Here is a 19,350-nt window from a genome sequence, read left to right on the forward strand (position 1 = left end):
AGCTGGGCACACCTATCTTTGGGCAGTTTCGCCCATTCCTCTTTGCAGCACCTCTCAAACTCCATCAGGTTGGATGGGAAGCGTCAGTGCACAGCCATTTTCAGATCTTTCCAGAGATGTTCAATCGGATTCAAGTCTGGGCTCTGGCTGGGCCATCAAGGACACGTTTCAATGGCTATGCATTTTCGTCAGGACAAAGAACAAACATGACACTCACCATTAAATAGGTGCTCCCCCTCACCAAGCCAGCACGCTGCCTCCTGCTGGTCCCGTCAGATGGTGCGCTCCTGATGACATCACCCTTGTGCACCCATCACCAAAGGTCACAGACAATGTGATTGTAAGTAACAATAAAATTATTTAGATGGGACCATCAGGTGGCAGCGTACTCCCTTGGTGAGAGGGAGCATCTATTTAATGATGAGTGTCATGTTTGTTCTTTATCCTGATGAAAATGCATAGCCATTCAAAAGTTGACCACAGGAAAACTTGTGAATTATTGAAGCATCGGAGTGCCACATATACACTGCTCCTTTATATATATATATATATATATATATACCCTCCAACGTGACCAAAACTGCTCTGCTCCTGGACTTCCCATATAATTAATGATTGCAGTCACCTGTTTTGAGCTAGTTATTTCAAGAGAAGGGTGTTTCAGCACAGGTGGCTTCAATCATAAATTAAGAAGGAAGACCAGGAGCAGAGCATTTTGTACCTAATGGAATGGGTCATGTGGGAGAGTCTATATATATATATATATATATATATATATATATATAAAGGGCCATAAGAAGGGGTGAGGGAGCAACATCTGGCAATCTACTGTATACATCCCAATATATTTGTCTGCCTGTTGCTTGCCTCTGTCTCCTCCCATTTTCTGCTGGACATTCTGCACCTCTTTAATTAAAGATTAAAAACAGATCACTGTCCTCTGAATTTGATGGAAGACTTATGTATCTATTCTACCTACAATATATAAGGTAGGGGGCCTAATTGTTTCATTAGGGGCCCGCCTTCCCCCTTTTTGTTTACCTCAATATGCTACACTATATGTACTTTCTCCTCTGGGGTAATTTACTACTTTGTGGTCCTTGGATGAATCTTATATGCTTTGAAACATCTATCCTGTGATAATCCATCTCCCTGATAAGACTGAGTATACACCTGGAGAACACTACTGAGAAAGTGATACTACAAACCTGGCAAAGCTACGTTCTGGTATGGTTAATTGCATTAGTGCAGGCTTGTATATTTTTTTGTCCTAACTTTATTGTGCTGTGTTGAGTTTGTTTATAATTTGAGGTTCCTTTGATTTCTTGTGACACCTACCCACGATATATTTATCCCTTAGCTTTTGGATATAAAGTACATCAACTGTTCACTTTTTCCTTGGTATGTAATTTTTTATATCATTTTTTGAACATATCCTGTATAATCAATAGTATGGCCTTGGTACATATTTTGTTTCCACATAGTCCCCATACTTGTCTAAGCATTTCTTCCAATGTCTAGTTTCAGACACCTGAAGCCACTGCACAGTCAGTTACGAATCACCTTCTGCCCAGGTGCTTCTTCACTGGTCCTAAGAGATTGATAATTACTTGGTGCCAAGTCAGGGTTGTAGGGAGAATGGTCCAGTACCTCCTAATGGTAGCACCGCCGTAACAACTCACATGTGTGGTTGGCTGACTGTGGCCTGGCATTATCGTTCCGCAATAAGACACTTGTTCACAGCATCTCAGGTTGTTTCCGATGAATTGCCTTCTGCAACCGGCTCTATGTGTCACAATAGCGGACAGCATTCACAGTTTCTCCCTTGCTGAGGAAATCAACAAGAAGCACACCCTTATGGTCCCAATACATGATCACCATGACCTTCTTTGCTAATGGAGATGTTTTGAATGTCTTTGAAGGTGTGTTCCCATGTCATGGATGCTTGCTTCATCTCCGGGTGTCACATGATGCACCAACGTTTTATCACCTGCAACAATATGCTGTATGAGAGACAATCCCATCCCTTTGGTTATGTGAACTTCTGTGAGTTGCTTTGGTACCCAATGTGAACACTTTTTCCTGTACCCCAGTTGCTCATGAACAATGCTGTGCACAGTACACAGAGATGTTCAGTTCATCAACAATATCACTAACTCAAAGGCATCTGTCCTCTTGAATCAGACCTTCAATGTGGCACAAATTTTCACCTGTGGTGAATGTACCTGCCTGGCCGGATCGCTGCTCATTTTGAATGCCTGTCCTGTCTTTATCAAAGGCAGCGCACAAAACCCAAAACCTGTTTCCATGTCATGACATTTCACCGTACACCTCGACAAGTTGGCAATGAATTTCAGCTGCTGATGTGCCCTTTAAATGCAGTAATCTGATCACACTATGCACCTCAATGTTTGACCCTTTTCCCACCAGCCCCATCATCTTACAACTGATGTTGGGACAGTATGACTGATATGAGGTGCAGTCTAATGGCCATGAGGGGAACCAGTGGTCTACTGTACCTGCTCTGGCCTGGTGCAAAATTCTAATGAAATAGAGAACATTACACATGTTAGAGGTCTAACTTTTATTTTTAGTTTTTTTACTGTGACGCTGCAGGCCAGGCCACAGTGTAATATTCATACACATATTGTGACACTGTAAGATGTAGCCAAGTGTAATGTATTGTGACACTGTAAGTGGTAGCGCAGTGTAATATTCATAAAAAATATTGTGACACTGTAAGTGGAACCACTGTGTAATATTCATTAAAAATATTTGTGATACTGTAAGTGGTAGCGCAGAGTAATATTCATACACATATATTGTGACACTGTAAATTGTAGCATAGTGTAATATTCATACACGTATTGTGACACTGTAAGTGGTAGCGCAGTGTAATATTTATAAAAAATATTATGACACTGTAAGTGGAACCGCAGTGTAATATTCATAAAAAATATTGTGACACTGTAAGTGGAACCACTGTGTAATATTCATTAAAAATATTTGTGATACTGTAAGTGGTAGCGCAGAGTAATATTCATACACATATATTGTGACACTGTAAATTGTAGCGCAGTGTAATATTCATACACATATTGTGACACTGTAAGTGGTAGCGCAGTGTAATATTTATAAAAAATATTATGACACTGTAAGTGGAACCGCAGTGTAATATTCATAAAAAATATTGTGATACTGTAAGTGGTAGCGCAGTGTAATATTTATAAAAAATATTATGACACTGCAAGTGGAACCGTAGTGTAATATTCATAAAAAATATTGTGATACTGTAAGTGGTAGCGCAGTGTAATATTCATACACATATTGTAACACAGTGAGTGGTAGCCCAGTGTAACATATTGTGACACAGTGAGTGGTAGCCCAGTGTAACATATTGTGACACTGTAAGTGGTAGCGCAGTGTAATATTCATAAACAATATTGTGACACTGTAAGTGGAACCACTGTGTAATATTCATAAAAAATATTTGTGATACTGTAAGTGGTAGTGCAGAGTAATATTCATACATATATATTGTGACACTATAAGGGGTAGCGCAGTGTAATATTCATACTCGTATTGTGACACTAAGTGGAATCACAGTGTAATATTCATTCACATATTGTGACACAGTAAGTGGTAGCACAGTGTAATATTCATAAAAAATATTGTGATACTTTAAGTAGTACCGCAGTGTACAATATATAAAAAATATTGTGACACTGTAAGTGGAACTGCAGTGTAAAATCCATACACATATTGTGACACTGTATGGTAGTGCAGTGTAATATTCATAAAAAATATTATGACACTGTAAGTGGAACCGCAGTGTAATATTCATAAAAAATATTGTGATACTGTAAGTGGTGTGCAGTCTAATATTCATACACATATTGTGACACTGTGAGTGGTAGCACAGTGTAATATTCATAAAACATATTGTGACACTGTAAGTGGAATCACAGTGTAAAGTTCATAAAATTATTGTGATACTGTAAGTGGTAGTGCAGTGTAATATTCATACATGTATTTTGACACTAAGTGGAACCGCAGTGTAATATTCATACACATATTGGGACACTGTAAGTGGTAGAACAGTGTAATATTCATAAACATATTGTGACACTGTAAGTAGAACCACAGTGTAATATACATAAAAAATATTGTGACATTATGAGTGAAACCGCAATGTAATATTCAGAAAAAATATTGTGACACTGTAGGTCATTGATACCACAGTGTAATATTTAAAATTGGTACAAATTGACGTATGTGCTGTACCCCACTTCATTCATGTTTGTAGATAATATGGAGAATGATTATTTGAGAGAAGAGCAGGAACCACATACTAGTGAGGGAGCTGCTGCCATTGCCACCAGTCATGACAATGCTACAGTAGATTGTTTATGTCATCTACTAAAGCCGATGTCCAAGGGCATATTGGGCTTAATTCAGGGCATCTAAAATCAAAGAAACAATCTTTTACATTGGTAAAGAAAAAAATTAAAAGGGAAAGTTTGCTGCAGAAAGACATACAATTGGCAATATGCCTTTCACCACACAAGGTGGCAAGGAAAGGCTAATGACTAGGGATGTGCGCCGGACCATTTTTGCCGGATTTGGATTTGGATTTGGTTCTAATTCGTCGTCCGGCTTTGGATTTGGATTTGGATTTGCCAAACTGCGGTGACTGGCTTTGGATTTGGATTTGGATTTGGATTTTTTTACAAAAATTGACAAAAAAAGCTAAAATCACATAAATTGGTCTTTTTTTCTTCCTAGAGTATTATTAACCTCAATAACATTAATTTCCAGTCAATTTAGACCATATCACAGCTTATAATATTGTTTTCAACATTATTGGCCAAAGGTTGCAGTGAGCTGACTGGTTACTAAGCGACAAAGCAGCGGCACAACGACACAGACACCACAGTATAAAGCACATCTATGACACATTGCCACACAGCAGTGGCAGAAATGAAAAGTAGTGCACCCACCCAGTGGGGTACGGCCAGCAGAGTCACAGTACTTGTTTACAAAGTGGGCTACGGCCCTAGGAGTCACAGTGCACAATCTTATTAGCATTACACCGCACATAGGGCCTGATTCACATTACACCATAAAGTAGTGTCTCTTATTTATGTTACGACACACAGTAGTGCCCCTTTTACACAATGCCCACAGTAGTGACCCTTTTACACAATGCCCACAGTAGCGGTGTCCCTTACACAATGTCCCCCAGCAGTGGTGCCCCCTATGCAGTCCCCTTAGTAGTACGGTCCACTATGCAGTGCCCCCAGTTGAATGCTCCCCAGTAGTATGCCCCCCATTAGCAGGCCCCCCCAGTAGTATGTCCCCCATTAGCAGGCCCCCCCAGTAGTATGCCCCCCATTAGCATGCCACCCAGTAGTATGCCCCCCCAGTAGTATGGCTCCCCCAGTAGTATGGCTCCCCCAGTAGCAGGCCCCCCCAGTAGTAGGCTGCTCCAGTAGTAGCCCCCCCTGTAGTATGGGCCCCCCCTGTAGTATGGCCCCCCCTGTAGTAGGCCCCCCCAGTAGCAGGCCCCTCAGTAGTATGGCCCCCCCAGTAGCAGACCCCCCCCAGTAGTATAGCCCCCCCCAGTAGCAGGCCCCTCTGTAGTATGGCCCCCCAGTAGTATAGCCCTGCCCAGTAGCAGACCCCCCCCAGTAGTGCAGACCCCCCCAGTAGTATAGCCCCCCCCCAGTAGCAGGCCCCTCTGTAGTATGGCCCCCCAATAGTGCAGATCCCCCCCAGTAGTATGGCCCCCCCAGTAGCAGACCCCCCCCAGTAGTATAGCCCCCCCAGTAGCAGGCCCCTCTGTAGTATGGCCCCCCCAGTAGTATTGTCTCCCCCAGTAGCAGACCCCCCCCAGTAGTGCAGACCCCCCCCAGTAGTATAGCCCCCCCAGTAGCAGGCCCCTCTGTAGTATGGCCCCCCCAGTAGTATAGCCCCCCCCCAGTAGCAGACCCCCCCAGTAGTGCAGACCCCCCCCCCCCCAGTAGCGCCCCCGGACCTTTGACAAGTAAAAAAATAAAAAAAATAAAACTTACCTGTATCCCCGCTCCCGCGCCGTCCGCTCTGTCACACGCTGAGGAGGGAGCCGGAAGACGGAGCTCATGTGTGAGCTCCAGCCGGCTCCCTCCGTGCAGCAGCCAATGAGAGTCTGTGTGACTCTCATTGGCTGCTGTAACAAACACACAGCTGCCGCTGGCGGCTGTGTGTCTGTGTCTGTGTAGGGCAGAGCGCTATCACTGCGCTCTGCCCTACACGCGAGGAGACCTGATGTCGGATTCTCTAGTGAGAATCCGACATCAGGCGGCCGCCGTTCGGCCCCGAACGGGGATCCGAGTCAGGCGGTGAACACCCGAACAGGGTTCGGGTGGACTCGGATCCCCAATGTTCGGAGCGGTTCGGATTCCACAGAATCCGAACCGCTCATCTCTACTAATGACTTGGCCTGTATTTATGACTGGTGGTTCTGCCTCTTATGATGATGTAAGCCCTTCTCCTTGTAGATATTTCAAAAAAATTGAAATTGTTAAGGCACAGGAACCAACTGTGCACTCAGGAATGGAACAAATCCCTGAGGAGAGTCTAATGGCCTCATTCAGACCCACTCACAAATGCTGAGCACTTGCGAGCAGGTCGATTCTTCGGCACTGTGCATGTGCAGCAGCCGCACTGCTCATGCACAAGCCCCAGACGAGAGAGAAATTCTCTCACTCCGGGGCTCGCTACAAATGGGGCGGCTGTCAATGGTGATCGACAGCTTGCCCCGTTTTGTAGGTGTGGCTGGGGAGTGGTTTCACAAACAGAGGCGTTTCAATGCAAATGCCTGCCGTTTGTGGGCTGCCCCACTGTTAGAGCTATAAGCTCTCTGGGGCTTGCAGTAGAGGATACCCTACTGCAAGGGTCTCCTCGCAAGCCCCGATAGTCTCGATGGTCTTGACCATTGCAACCATCAACCTGGTTGCTTGCTAGAGCTGTGGGTGGTAACCCACAGCCTAGCGAGCAGCCAGGAGGCCGGCTCTAAAAAAAAGAAGCGGCCGACCTCATTCAGAGCGACCGCTCACATTTTGCGAGTGGCTCTGAATGAGGGCCTAAGTGTGTCGGAGGGTGCCATGTGTGATCCTGACCTTTTTTTTCCAAAACTGTACTTGAAGAGGAGCCTCCTTCCATAACTTGTGCATCATCTGCAAATATGGGGATGAGCAGCACAAGTGAACATGCTGACATAGAAATCGAGGATGGTTCTGTGGAAGTGCACCAGGATGAGGAGGATGTGTAGCTGATGATAATAAGGATGTTGATGATGAGGATGTTGGTGAGGATGTTGTTAATGAGAATGTTGTTTGTGTAAATCAGGCACCAGTGGAAACAGTTGCTGCTCATGATAAGGAAAAAACCATTGTCATGTCTGGGCATAATCCACTTCTTATGTGTGGAATTATTTCTACCCAAATCCAGGCAATTGTCAAGCTATCTGTACCCTTTGTAAAGCCAGAGTAAGCCTAGGTAGGGACATTAACCATCTAGGAACCTCCTCCCTGTTATGTCATCGGCAGTGCATCCATCAATAAAGTGTTTGGAAAATTCTGAAACTTTGGCTAAAAAAGTAACAACAATCAGTCCAGAGTCAGCTAGCTCCCTTCTCTCTGCTAGTTCCAAGCACCTACCATCTTAACCACCAACAGCTTCATCAACAATATCCTCAATCAAGTTTGTTTGGGCCCCTACAAAACAAGTTACCAATTGGCAGCTGATATTGCTGGCAATGATCTCTATGTGCACAAACTAGCTTTACAGAGGCAAGATGTTGTCACTATCATCATCCGATTCTTCACCCTCATCAGTGTGTACATAATCTTCACACAATATTAATTTGTCCCCACTGGAATCCACCATTACAGGTGCCTCTGTAATTTTTGGACGTAATTGGCGGTAAAGGTCTTCCTCATAGAATTTGTAATTCATTTTGATTGACATCATCTTTTACACATTTTGAGGAAGTAGCATCCAATGGCAAATGCTGACAAGTTTCCCGGCTGTGCTGAAAACTCTTTCTGAGTACACACTGGAGTATGGGCAGCTCAAGTAAAGCAAAGACAGTTTGTGCAAGGGCTTCCAGATTGCCTTTTTACCTGCCAGTAGTCACACGGACTGTCTGACATGCCTATTTGGATGCTATCATTAATATAGTCCTCAACCATTCTTTGACTGGTGACCATAACAAATGGAGTCATGGTAGAGGTCTCATTAACTGTAGGCAATTCTTTTTGACCCAATCAGATGTCAAAGCTTGTTTTTTTTAACTCATCTGCATCACCAGAGGGACTTTTGGTAAGGTTTAGTTTTTTCTTGGCAGCCACACTTGCTGGAGAAAATGAAGGAGGAGCCATCTCTGCATCAAGTACCACTTGAGCTGACAATTTGCTTACCAACAGATCTTTGCATCTCTTCAGATCTGTGTACATAGGGAAGAAGGAAACAACATATGACTTGAACCTAGGAGCACGGTTGCCAAAATGTATTGATCAGATTGGAAGGTCCTGACAACCCTTGGATCCTGGTGAAGTGAATAAAGACTTGATCTACAAGTCCAACATACTTAGTGGAATCACATAATTTCAGCTCCTTCTTCATTTTCTCAAGCTGCTTTTCCAACGGTCTAATTAGGAGAATTACCTGACTCAAGCTGGCAGTGTCTGAACTCACTTCACATGTGACTACTTTGAAAGGTTTCAGCACTTTGCAGAACACAGAAAGAATTTTCCACTGAGCTTGAGTAAGGTACATTCCCCCTACTCTTCCTATGTCATAGTTTGCTGTGGAGCTTTGGATGGCTTTTTGCTGTTCCTCCATCTGCTGAAGAATATAAAGGGTGGAGTTCCACCCTGTAACCACCTCTTGCTTCAGCTGGTGGCAGGGCAAATTCAACATTGTTGAAGGTGCTGCAATATTCTAAATGGGCCTGCTGAATAGCAAAAATGTCCAGAAATTGTTTGGGCCACAGAGAGTATCTCCTGCACGACCCTGTCATTTAAAAAAAATTGCACCACCAGGTTGATTGTGTGAGCAAAACATGGGATGTTGGAATTCACCATATTGTAATACTCTCACAATATTGGTGGCATTGTCAGAAAACACAATTCCTGAGGAGAGTCCAAGTGGGGTAAGCCATTTTGTAATGACTTCCCTGAATTTTTCTAAAAGGTTATCAGTGGTGTGCCTGTTAGTGAAACCAGTGATACACAGAGTAGCCTGCCTCTGAATGAGTTGCTGTTTCTTAGATGTTGCTGCTGTTGGTACCGCTGAAGGCAATACTCCCACCCAGTGGGCGGTTATAGTTATGAAATCTTGTGTTTGCTCTGTTCCACTTGCCCACATACCTGTGGTTAAGTGAACAGTGGGTACAATGGCATTTTGGAGGACACTAATAAAGTTTTTTTAACATCCCTGTACAGGCTGGGAATTGTTTTTCTAGTGAAGTGGAATCTAGATCGGATTTGGTAGTGGCAACAAAGGACCTCAATTAACTGTCTAAAACCCACTGCATTATTGGTGGATATTGGATGCACATCTAACAACAGCATAGATATTATGTCGTCGGTGATCTGCTGTGCAGCTAGGTGACTGCTGTCATACTTGCTCTCCCTTGCAAAGAATTGTTTAACAGTTAATTTTATTTAACCTACTACAAGTAGACTTCCTGGTCCCCTTCTGGGATGAAGATCCACTCCCAGCAGCAACAGCAGGCATAGTGCTCAAGGATTCTTCAGGGGCAAGGACTGATGTGAATGATTTAAATATTTTTTTGCAATTTTTGAAAATGCCTCCACACCTCCTTCATAAATTTGCTTTGGATTAAAAAAATAAAGTAAAATTTACTATGAATCAACCCTTCCTTTCCCTGCCTTCAAGTACATACATACTCCAATTCCATCAGGCCTCTTAAATAATACAAATATTTTTATTTCCTGATGTGCCATGTTGAAAGTTGAACTGCCATAGCTGCTGCATCCTTTGACATATGCCGAAAATGTGCAGAAATGTTTATGGCCACACACAGCATCTCCTGCATGCCCCTTTAATTTAAAGAAAATATTCTGAACCACCAAGTTGAGTTTGTGGGCAAAACAAGGGACATATTATTCATCCATGCTCTCCCCTCCTCCCTCATAAATTTGCTTTGGAATAAAAAAATAAAATACATTTTTATGTATCAGCCCTTCCTTTCCCTGTCTTCCACTACATACAGTACATACTCCATCTTCCTCAGGCCTCTTGATTAATGAAACATATGTTCCTTATGTGCCATGTTGGAAGTTGAACTGCCATGTGTTTGTGCCACCCACTACTACCGCTTAGCTTAGTCAGCCAGCTAGCTCGGTGCAAATTTTTGGGCCTAAACTGGATGAAAACAATATTGTGAGCTGTGAGGTGGTCAAAATTGACTGGAAATGAGTGGAAATGAATGTTATTTAGGAACGAAATCTAAATCCAAAACACAAAGGAGATACAGATCCAAAAATATAATTAAAACACGGGGGTCAGTGCACATCCCTACTATTTTATAATGTAGTGGTGACAGTGCTTCATCTGTGGTTAATTTAGGGTCAGGGGCTTAGACAACAGGGGATATATTGACTGGAGACTGATTATCTGCAAATTACCAACTGAAGTGTGAATGTGAGGAGAGATGCAGAGTAACACGTCCATAACTATTATAACCCTCAGTACAAGTCAGCGAGAGGTGCCCAGTCATAAAGTGCCTTTACCATTAGATCTAGACCAGTAGCAGCCCCTGCCAAGCCTGACATGCTTTTGATCTGACATTTCAAGTGGCCAATCAGGCGTTGAATATTCATTCTGAACATGATGAATAATGACAGAGAGTTGGGGAGAGCTAGCTTTTTCATGATGGATTGTGCAGTTTATCCAACATTGTAGAGTTATTTTCACAGTGCATACACTGATAGCTAAAAAAGACACATGGGTAACCAATCAGAATGATCAGGTGATGGCAATTACGAGATGTTTTTCCATAACACTTCCAGGTTCAAATTCTAGGACGGGATGTACAAAACATTGCATCCGAGATGCCGGACATTACGCTAATTATCGGGTAAATGCCAGCAATAATATCACCTGTCCTTTGCAATAGAGCGACTTCAGGGTCTACGACCCAGAAGTCCCCCTGGTGTCCTTCTGCTCCACACAGTAGGACACATGCACTGCTGAGGGTGCTGGGAGGGATCTGATTGTATCACTCTCAGGAGCAATGGTGGCTCCAAATGTTGGGCTGCAGCGCTGTCCAAAACTCAAATAGGGGAGCCACACCAACTGCCAGCGAGTCCCAGCCATCTAGGTTTGGCAGCGTTTGGAGTGGCAGTTGGTGTGGCTCCCCTATTTGAATTTTGGACTGCTCTGCAGCCCCACCTCTGGAGCCACCGCTGCTCAGGAGGCATTGCGGATTGAAGCCCACCTGGTCGAAGCAATGCATTCCAGTGCTTAGTACATATGAGAAATGTGGTCAAACCCCCGAAAATGCAGTTTTCAAAGGTTTGACCACATTTCTGCCCTTAGTACATACCACCCTCAGTCACGAATGAAATTTCACTTGAAAATTTACATTTACAAATATCTGCACACTATAATGGTGAGCGAGCAAAAAGTAACTAAAATGAAACACTTACATGAAGGTGTTGATGGAATACAGTCGTCTGCATAACAACAGGAAGTTACCACCCTGGTCTTTCCATAGCCAAAGCTGATACTTCCCTGGGTATTACATTCAGCCATAGGTACACAAGACATCTCAAAGCCATCAGATGTGATCCCTTCTAGTGTATACAAAAATGAGTAAATTAAAAAATAAATATTTTAAATAAACTGATACAATTTCCTCTTTTCTCATTCAAAATAAAAGAACTTATATATAACTGGGGCACATAAAAATCACTTTAGTTGCTGTTTGGCTTTTTCCGCTGCTGTCAAATTGAACTTCCAACGAAATTTACTATTTCTATTTACCTCTATGCCATTATATATTGTTACTTTTTCTATCTACAATATGAAATGACCAATATGCTTTTACTTTCACAATAGTCAATTATTAAAAATATATTAACTATACAGTATTGCCAGACTCATGCCCATTCCTGCATCTCGCAGGCTATTACATTAGGCCTACAGGCTCTGCGTAACATACTTGTGCTAGTTGATGACCAGGTACCACCGCAAGCATTATTCTCTGGGCATGTCATTGTCCCAAAGCAAGAGGTAGTATCAGCGCCCAGACACAGTTTGCATGTAACAGCAAAACCTGCAAATAAAAAAAAAACATAAAAGAAGACAACGATCTTGTGTCATAACAAATATTTTTCCATTACAGATTGAGTCAATGGAGCAATTTCAACAATTAAACAAAAAAAATGTCTTGCTGTCTAGATACACATCAGCCTGCTCTACATGGCTATGGCAAAGTCCTTAGATCCCATGAAGACCTCACCTGTGGCTCTGCCGCTTGGTGGCCCTAGAGACTTGGGTCTCCTCTAGGTTCTTCCGTCTACTCTCCCAACAGCTCCATTATGGTTTACAGGGGTAATTCAATTCAACACGATTAATGCAGTTTGCATCTATTCAAATCAGCACCATAAACGGCAAATCTCATTCAGCTACATCACAAGCTTTACCTCACACCCCACAGAGGTGCACAGGGAAACTTGCAATACCAGTGGTACCATATTTGGCCAATACATGCGTAGTCAGGCATTGCAGCAAAGTGAATTGCACCGCTACATGGATACATTTGTAGCCAATATTGATTCTACTCAAATAGTAACTACACCATTACTTTGTGTCAAGATTGTAGCATGTGTATGGGTTTTCAAGGTTTAGAACGCCAATAAGTGTTGATATGCAATATTTGGCTCTATGAGCATTTTTTCTGAATTGATGTTTATTATGTATGCACTTTTAGTGCTGTTTGTGAATAATAAAAAATAGGAAAATATCCTTTTTAATGGTAAACAAATACACGGCTCTCTATAGTTTTTTACAAGGATTGTGTTTTTTTTTTCAATACAACTGTGTAGAAATAGACTTTAAGCGGCACTGTGTTTTTTATTAGTCTAGATTTCAGCCAGGAGTCTATCTGTTTTTTTTCGAGGCTGCTTACAAGTGCTATAGATCGTTAAATTGTCTATCTGTTGCTACATATTACAATTATCTTGTGTATTTAAAGTTTGTATACCTTCACTTTTAGAGTGCCCATATCAGCGCCCTGTATATCCAGCTTTTCTTCTAACAGAAGAAGATACCTCAATGACAGTTGCACTAATAAATCAAAAAAGCCTGGATCTGTAGTTAATATACTAACTGATTATTGGCCACTGTGAATGCCTATCAATTTAACTGATCCAGACTAGGAGCGCTAATAAAAATAACAATTTATTATATATTACATAAAACACAGTAAATATAAATAAAAACAAAAAAACAAAAACACACACATATAAAAGTAGCAAGCTGATTCCTAATAAATTAATTCTGTAAATAAATATATGGAGACCACCTCTGCAGAAGGTGTCTCCTATGAATTAAATTATAGAACCATCTGATTCATCATATGCATAGAGCTGTCCAAAAGTAAACAAGGGTTAACCACCAGTGCTGTTATAGATGATTGATGTACATCTCCAGATATTAATAGACTTCTGGACTTTTTATTAAGTATCCAAACTTGTATCAATTGTAAATGATGGCAAGGTTGATACAAAGTGTCCTGATGGATCCACCCATTGTCACCGCAGTATGGAATAAGTCTCAAGTAGAGACATCAGGGTCCGTAAGGAAAGGACTAAGAAACTGGCTTACTTAGTGACATACATTGATGGTGCTTACCGCCGGCCGGCTGGTAGGGAAAAAGTTTCAATCCGTGTGCCCAAAGTAGATGGAGCTCCACATTAGTCACTCACGCGCCTTGTTGCTAGCTCCGTACTTGGTTTAGCCACATGAACAGACCCTGGTAGTTGTTTTGAGCGCTCTGTCTTGCAGAAAATGGTAACAGCTTGCAACATGTATATACAGTTCTTACGCGTTTCTCCGCTGCTCTTACTGGCGGTTTCGACATATATACACGTTGCAAGCTGTTCCCATTTACTTACGTACCCTTGAGCACCAGCTTTAGTGGATGACATTGAAGTAGAATTGTCATGATGACTGGTGGTGGCAGCAGCTGCAGGACTACAAAAAAAAGGTGCCCACCAACTGCAACACACTAGATCTAGTTGATCTACTGACCCTTATTGACTGTTATATCTCACACAGACAGTATCACGGCCTGAATTTTATCACAAACAAAATAATATATTTTTTTCACAAAAAAAAACATGCCTGACTGTGACACACTGCGATATGCCCGTAGACCTGCTGACCGTTACTGACTGATATATGGTGCAGTAATGTCAGACCGTAAAACACGGTCTGACATTACTGCACCAAATAAAAAAATATATTATTTTCAAGCAACACATACAACAATATTAATTATTAATTATATTAAATGATGTTCCTGCACTAAAGGAAAACAAACAATGATTTGCTAACTGCCTATACACAAAACTAGCTTGGCCAGTATTACCTAATGGACTGTCACTGACACTGTAGGTGGCACTGCCCATCAAGGACAGTGTTGCTAAACCTGACTGTCACTATCACTGTCACTATTAGACTGACACTAGACTAGCTAAGCTAAGTTAACTAATACCCCTTTTCCACCTAAATTCCGGGTCTGACCCGGAGTTGGAACAAAGTTCCTATCCGGATCAGACCCAGAATTTTGCCGGCGCCGACTCGGGATATTCCCGAGTCAGCGCCACTCACACCGGAGTCGGGTCTGCATAGACCCGGCTTTTGTGGAGTGAAAGTGGTCGCTTGGAGATGACGTCATCTCCAAGCGCCACTGAAGCCGGACCAATCGGCCGGCTAGCAGCACACTCCAGGTCATCGTGACCCGGAGTGCGCTGTTCTCACAGCAGGGTTTCACGGGCTACGCCCGTGTTAAACCCTGCTAGTTACCTGGGTTGGATTGCTGGGTCACTGGACCCGGTGATCCAACCCTCTCCCCTTTTACACCAGGGAGCTGCCCGGGTTAACCCTTAAAAAACCCAGGTTTTAGCTCCGGTGTAAAAGGGGTATAACTAGTCTAGCCTACCCTCCTTTCCCTCAAGCAGTCCTGTGTCAAATTATGCTTAATCACCACGGGAAGGACTTATATAGGATCCAAAACACTGGGAAGATGACGTCGTGACTCATTTTTGTATCCGAAAATGGCGTGTAGATCTGAGCAGACTAGGTATGTTCGGGTGGGTTTGGTTTCCAGGAAACCAAACCTGCTCATCTCTACTTACTTATGAAACAGTGATAACCCCTCTCTCTGGGGGGTCCATTCATCAAACCTTGAAATGATGTAGTGTTAATTAAGTTTAGAAATTGGATTGAGTTCTACTTAATTAACAGAGTCATTCATCATCACTCTTTTACATAAGTATCTCTTCCACAAAACTGTAATTTCTGCGGAGACAGTTTATCGGAATAGAGGTATTTTCCTCCTGCTGCCCTTATTTAATGCTGCCTGTCTTCCTGTCTGCCGGTGCTCCTGAGTGTCAGCCACGGCGGTCAGATAAGGCATGCGGCAGGTCCATAAAAGGTGAGTTTACTAATACTAATAAACTAGAGATGTGCGCCAATCCCCGTGTTTTGGATTTGGATCTGGATTCATTTTCGTGTCTTGGTTTTGGTTTCACAAAACCATCATAACGTGTTTCGGTTTTTGATCTGTATTTTATTTTAAAAATAAAAATAGAAAAACAGCTAGAATGCTAGAATGCTGTAATTTTGACCAGTTTGTATGAAATTCAAAACTCGAGTTCAGTTTTAAAATTCGAGTTCCGAATCAGCTGCTGTCAGCTCCTCCCTGGTCCCACTTCATCTCTTTGTTCGGCCGCTCCCTCCCCTGGCCCCCTCCTCCTGTTGCGTTTCCTTTACCAGTGCATGTAGTTTAGAGGGAAGTGTCTCCTCACTCTCCGTTTTTGTGGCATTTGTAGGTGCATCTCTGCTGTCCATTTATAAATTAACTGTCTTATAGAAATATATTAGTATATTACACAGTTGTACTGGTTCGGTTCCCAGAACGAACACAACAACGGAATTTAGAGGTTCCGAGTTGAACCGAGGGCCTGATTCAGACCTGCTCGCGAGCACTGAGCGCTCACAATTGGGTCGATGTTGCCCTAGTGCGCAAGCGCACGACAGAGGGAGCTCCATCGCGTGCATGCGCGAGACCCAAATAGCAATGGCCAAGCCATTGCTGTGGGTCTCGCACCAAAGGGGGCGTGCTGTCGATTGGTGAGTGACCATCTCGACCATCTTTTTGGCCGCTCGCATAAGCTGTGGGTGGTCACCCACAGCTATGCGAGCAGCCAAGAGGCCGCTCCAATAACAGGTAGGACGGCCCTGATTCAGAGCGAGCGCTCTTGTCAGAGCGTCCGGCTCTGAATCAGGCCCCGAGTCCAAGTTCGGAATCACTTTAGGGTACTGAGTCAAATAGAGTCCTGAGCTCAGTTCTTCCCGTGGTTCAGAACTCTGATTTTAAAATCGAGCTCGGGTTGATTGTATACTTGCTAACAGGTCAAAATTACACCATTATAGCTGTATTTTTTTTATTTTTTTAAAAAGAAACTACAGATCCAACACCAAAACATGTAGTTGAATCCAGATCCAAAACCAAAACACAAAGGTCGGTGCACATCTCTATTATAGTGTGGGACATGTTAAATTCAGACAGAATATCTGCAGAAAACCTGGTGATAGGACAGGTAATTGGAACAGATTATTGAGTGTAACATAGGTTTACCTGTCGCTGTGAGAGCTGAGAGGACACACAGTAATCCGAGGAGTGATCCCATTATATATTGCAGGAGATGAGTACAGGAACAACAGTATATCAGTCTACTGCAATGTAATCAGCCAGCTCCTGTTATTAAATAGACCTGGGGGAAGGTGGGGCTGGATTAAGATCAAAGTTATGTACACTACAACTAAGGTTTGTAACAGTATACTTGTTACTCAGGACGTGTAGCGCCGAGAGGGGCTGTTTGTCTCGACTGCTGCAATGAAACGTCAGGACACATCTGTAGCCCCATTTGATGCCCCCATGGATTTTGAAATTTAGCCGCAACAATACAAAAATTTACAATGACTACTGACGCTGGGCATTTCATGTAAATCTTTGTGATTCTGAGTAATTAATCTGGGCAATAAAGACAAAATACAGTTCTGATACGAGCAACCGTGCCATTCCATATATAGATATGTGTAATATACCAGGTTCACTTCTAGGGCATGCTAGCTGGTGGGTTCACTATCTTCTTCTTCTTGGAACCAACAGCAGGGGCACGTCGTGAGAGGGATGTAAGTTGGTGGAATTTCCCCTTATTGCAGACACAAGGACTGAGATGGTAATTCTTCAAAAACAAAGTTGTTTATTTGAAGAATAAAATGTACAAACCTAGGGACAAAAATAATTCAGAGTCAATATTGGCAATTCAGCTGAAAATACATTTTAAAAGAAATACAGGCGTTTGAAGCAAAACCAACAGTTTCCATAAGTATAGTAGAATAATAATAATAATTATTATTATTATTATTATCCTGTATATATATGGTGCCACAAGTGCTCCGCAGCGCCTTACAAAGTACATAAACAAATAATTTGACAAGTGACTTACTGTACAGTATAGGACAAGGACATGGATAATATACATTGCTACATTAGTGACCATAACACATAGATAATGCAACAGAGCATAAGCAACCAAGTGTTAGGTGCCCTAGTGGGGGGTAAGAAGTAGATGAAAGTAAAGTAAGGAGAAGCACAAGAGGGTAGAGGGCCCTGCTCGTAAAAACTTACATTCTAGAGTATAACAAACCTTTATCCTCTTAGAAATCCTCTTAGAGTCCCTACAAACTTACCCTAAACCCATTTACCTTATAGGGCCGGGGTGAGCCTATATATAATATTAAAGGGGTCCCTTATATAACTAGGAATATCCTGCCCTCCCCGAAGATTTTACCCCTTAATTAGCCCGCTGAGCTAGGTATATAAACTAAATACGGGGAGTGCGGAAGGAAAGCCTAATCCCATTGACAAATGTAAAAATTACAATCATAGACCAGTGTCTCTCACCCTCTTGCAGTGGTGCTTCTGCTCCACAATTCCCACAGAACTCCACTCCACAGTGGGCCTAGAATGCTGTGCACCGCACCGGGTCGCACACCTCTTGAGGTTGGGTATCCTAGTGGCTAGCTGCATGATGGTTGCCAAGGCTCTCTGTGGTCCTGTAGATCACTTTTCCCATCATCCAATGCAGTAAGGGTCTGGTACTCTGGGTCCACACCGACTCCTCTGGTCCTGCAGCAAGCTTTTCCCATAGGTCTACTTACTTACGAGTGCTGCATACAGGTCTGGTCCATCCTTGGCTCCACCTGGTGTACTTCAGGCAGCGCAGCAGTCACTTACTCCCCAAGGATCCGCTTCAGATGGAGGCGTGACTCCTCTCTCCCTTGTCAGTAAGCAGGCAGTGTCAGTCTTCAGCAGCGATGGGTCCCTCCTCAGTCAAGCAGTGCCGCATTCAACTCCAGGGATTTCCAGGTCCTCCTTCTCGACAGGGTCCCCAGTCTTCAGATGAGTGGCAGCTGACTAGTAATGGGTAGTTCGCGAATGATTAGTTCCAAATGAACTAATCTTCATAGTGAACTAGTCGATATAATTCACAGCTCTGGCAAAGATTAGTTCATAGCAACCAATCAGCTTCTGTCATTTTATAGACTGTGCTAGATACATGATAGAAGCTGGCATATACAACCCCTACACTATCAGACTCTATCTCCCTAAATACTTAGAAATAGAAAAAAATTATATTTGTAAAAGGAAAAGAGAAATGCAATAATACTAATAATTATAATACTTATGATCTATAGTAGATTGCGTGCAGGGCCGGTGCAAGGTTTGCAGGCGCCCTAGGCAAAGCTACACAACCCCCGCCCCCATATAGTAGAATGAGGGCCATTTGGTTTAAGGTGTACAAAAGTCTCCAGCTTGTACCTATAAGTAATAGCAGTAAGGTAGAACAAGGGAAGACACAGGAGATCATAGGCCCTCATTCAGACCCACTCGCAAGCGGGCGCACGTACGTTAGGCGTACGTACAAAATGATTTAAATTCAATGGCTCGCTCGTATTTTCGTTCGCATCTAAAATTCC

At 42.8% G+C, this 19,350-nt stretch overlaps 1 protein-coding gene across 1 annotated transcript in view; it reads right to left on the reverse strand.

Moving 5' to 3' along the window:
• LOC148481774 (phospholipase A2 inhibitor and Ly6/PLAUR domain-containing protein-like) overlaps window positions 1-16,994 on the reverse strand; it is a 69,620-nt gene extending 52,626 nt beyond the window's left edge. Inside the window, exons 1-3 of the mRNA XM_088453024.1 lie at window positions 16,943-16,994; window positions 12,236-12,349; window positions 11,721-11,867 (exon numbers count right to left, since the gene is read on the reverse strand). Coding sequence (XP_088309150.1) covers window positions 11,721-11,867; window positions 12,236-12,349; window positions 16,943-16,994 — 313 coding nt within the window. The remainder of the gene's footprint in view (window positions 1-11,720; window positions 11,868-12,235; window positions 12,350-16,942) is intronic.
• Window positions 16,995-19,350: the final 2,356 nt, after the last annotated feature.

This window comes from Taudactylus pleione, unplaced genomic scaffold (assembly GCF_031769625.1).
Source record: "Taudactylus pleione unplaced genomic scaffold, aTauple2 ptg000563l, whole genome shotgun sequence".
Lineage (NCBI taxonomy): Eukaryota > Metazoa > Chordata > Amphibia > Anura > Myobatrachidae > Taudactylus > Taudactylus pleione.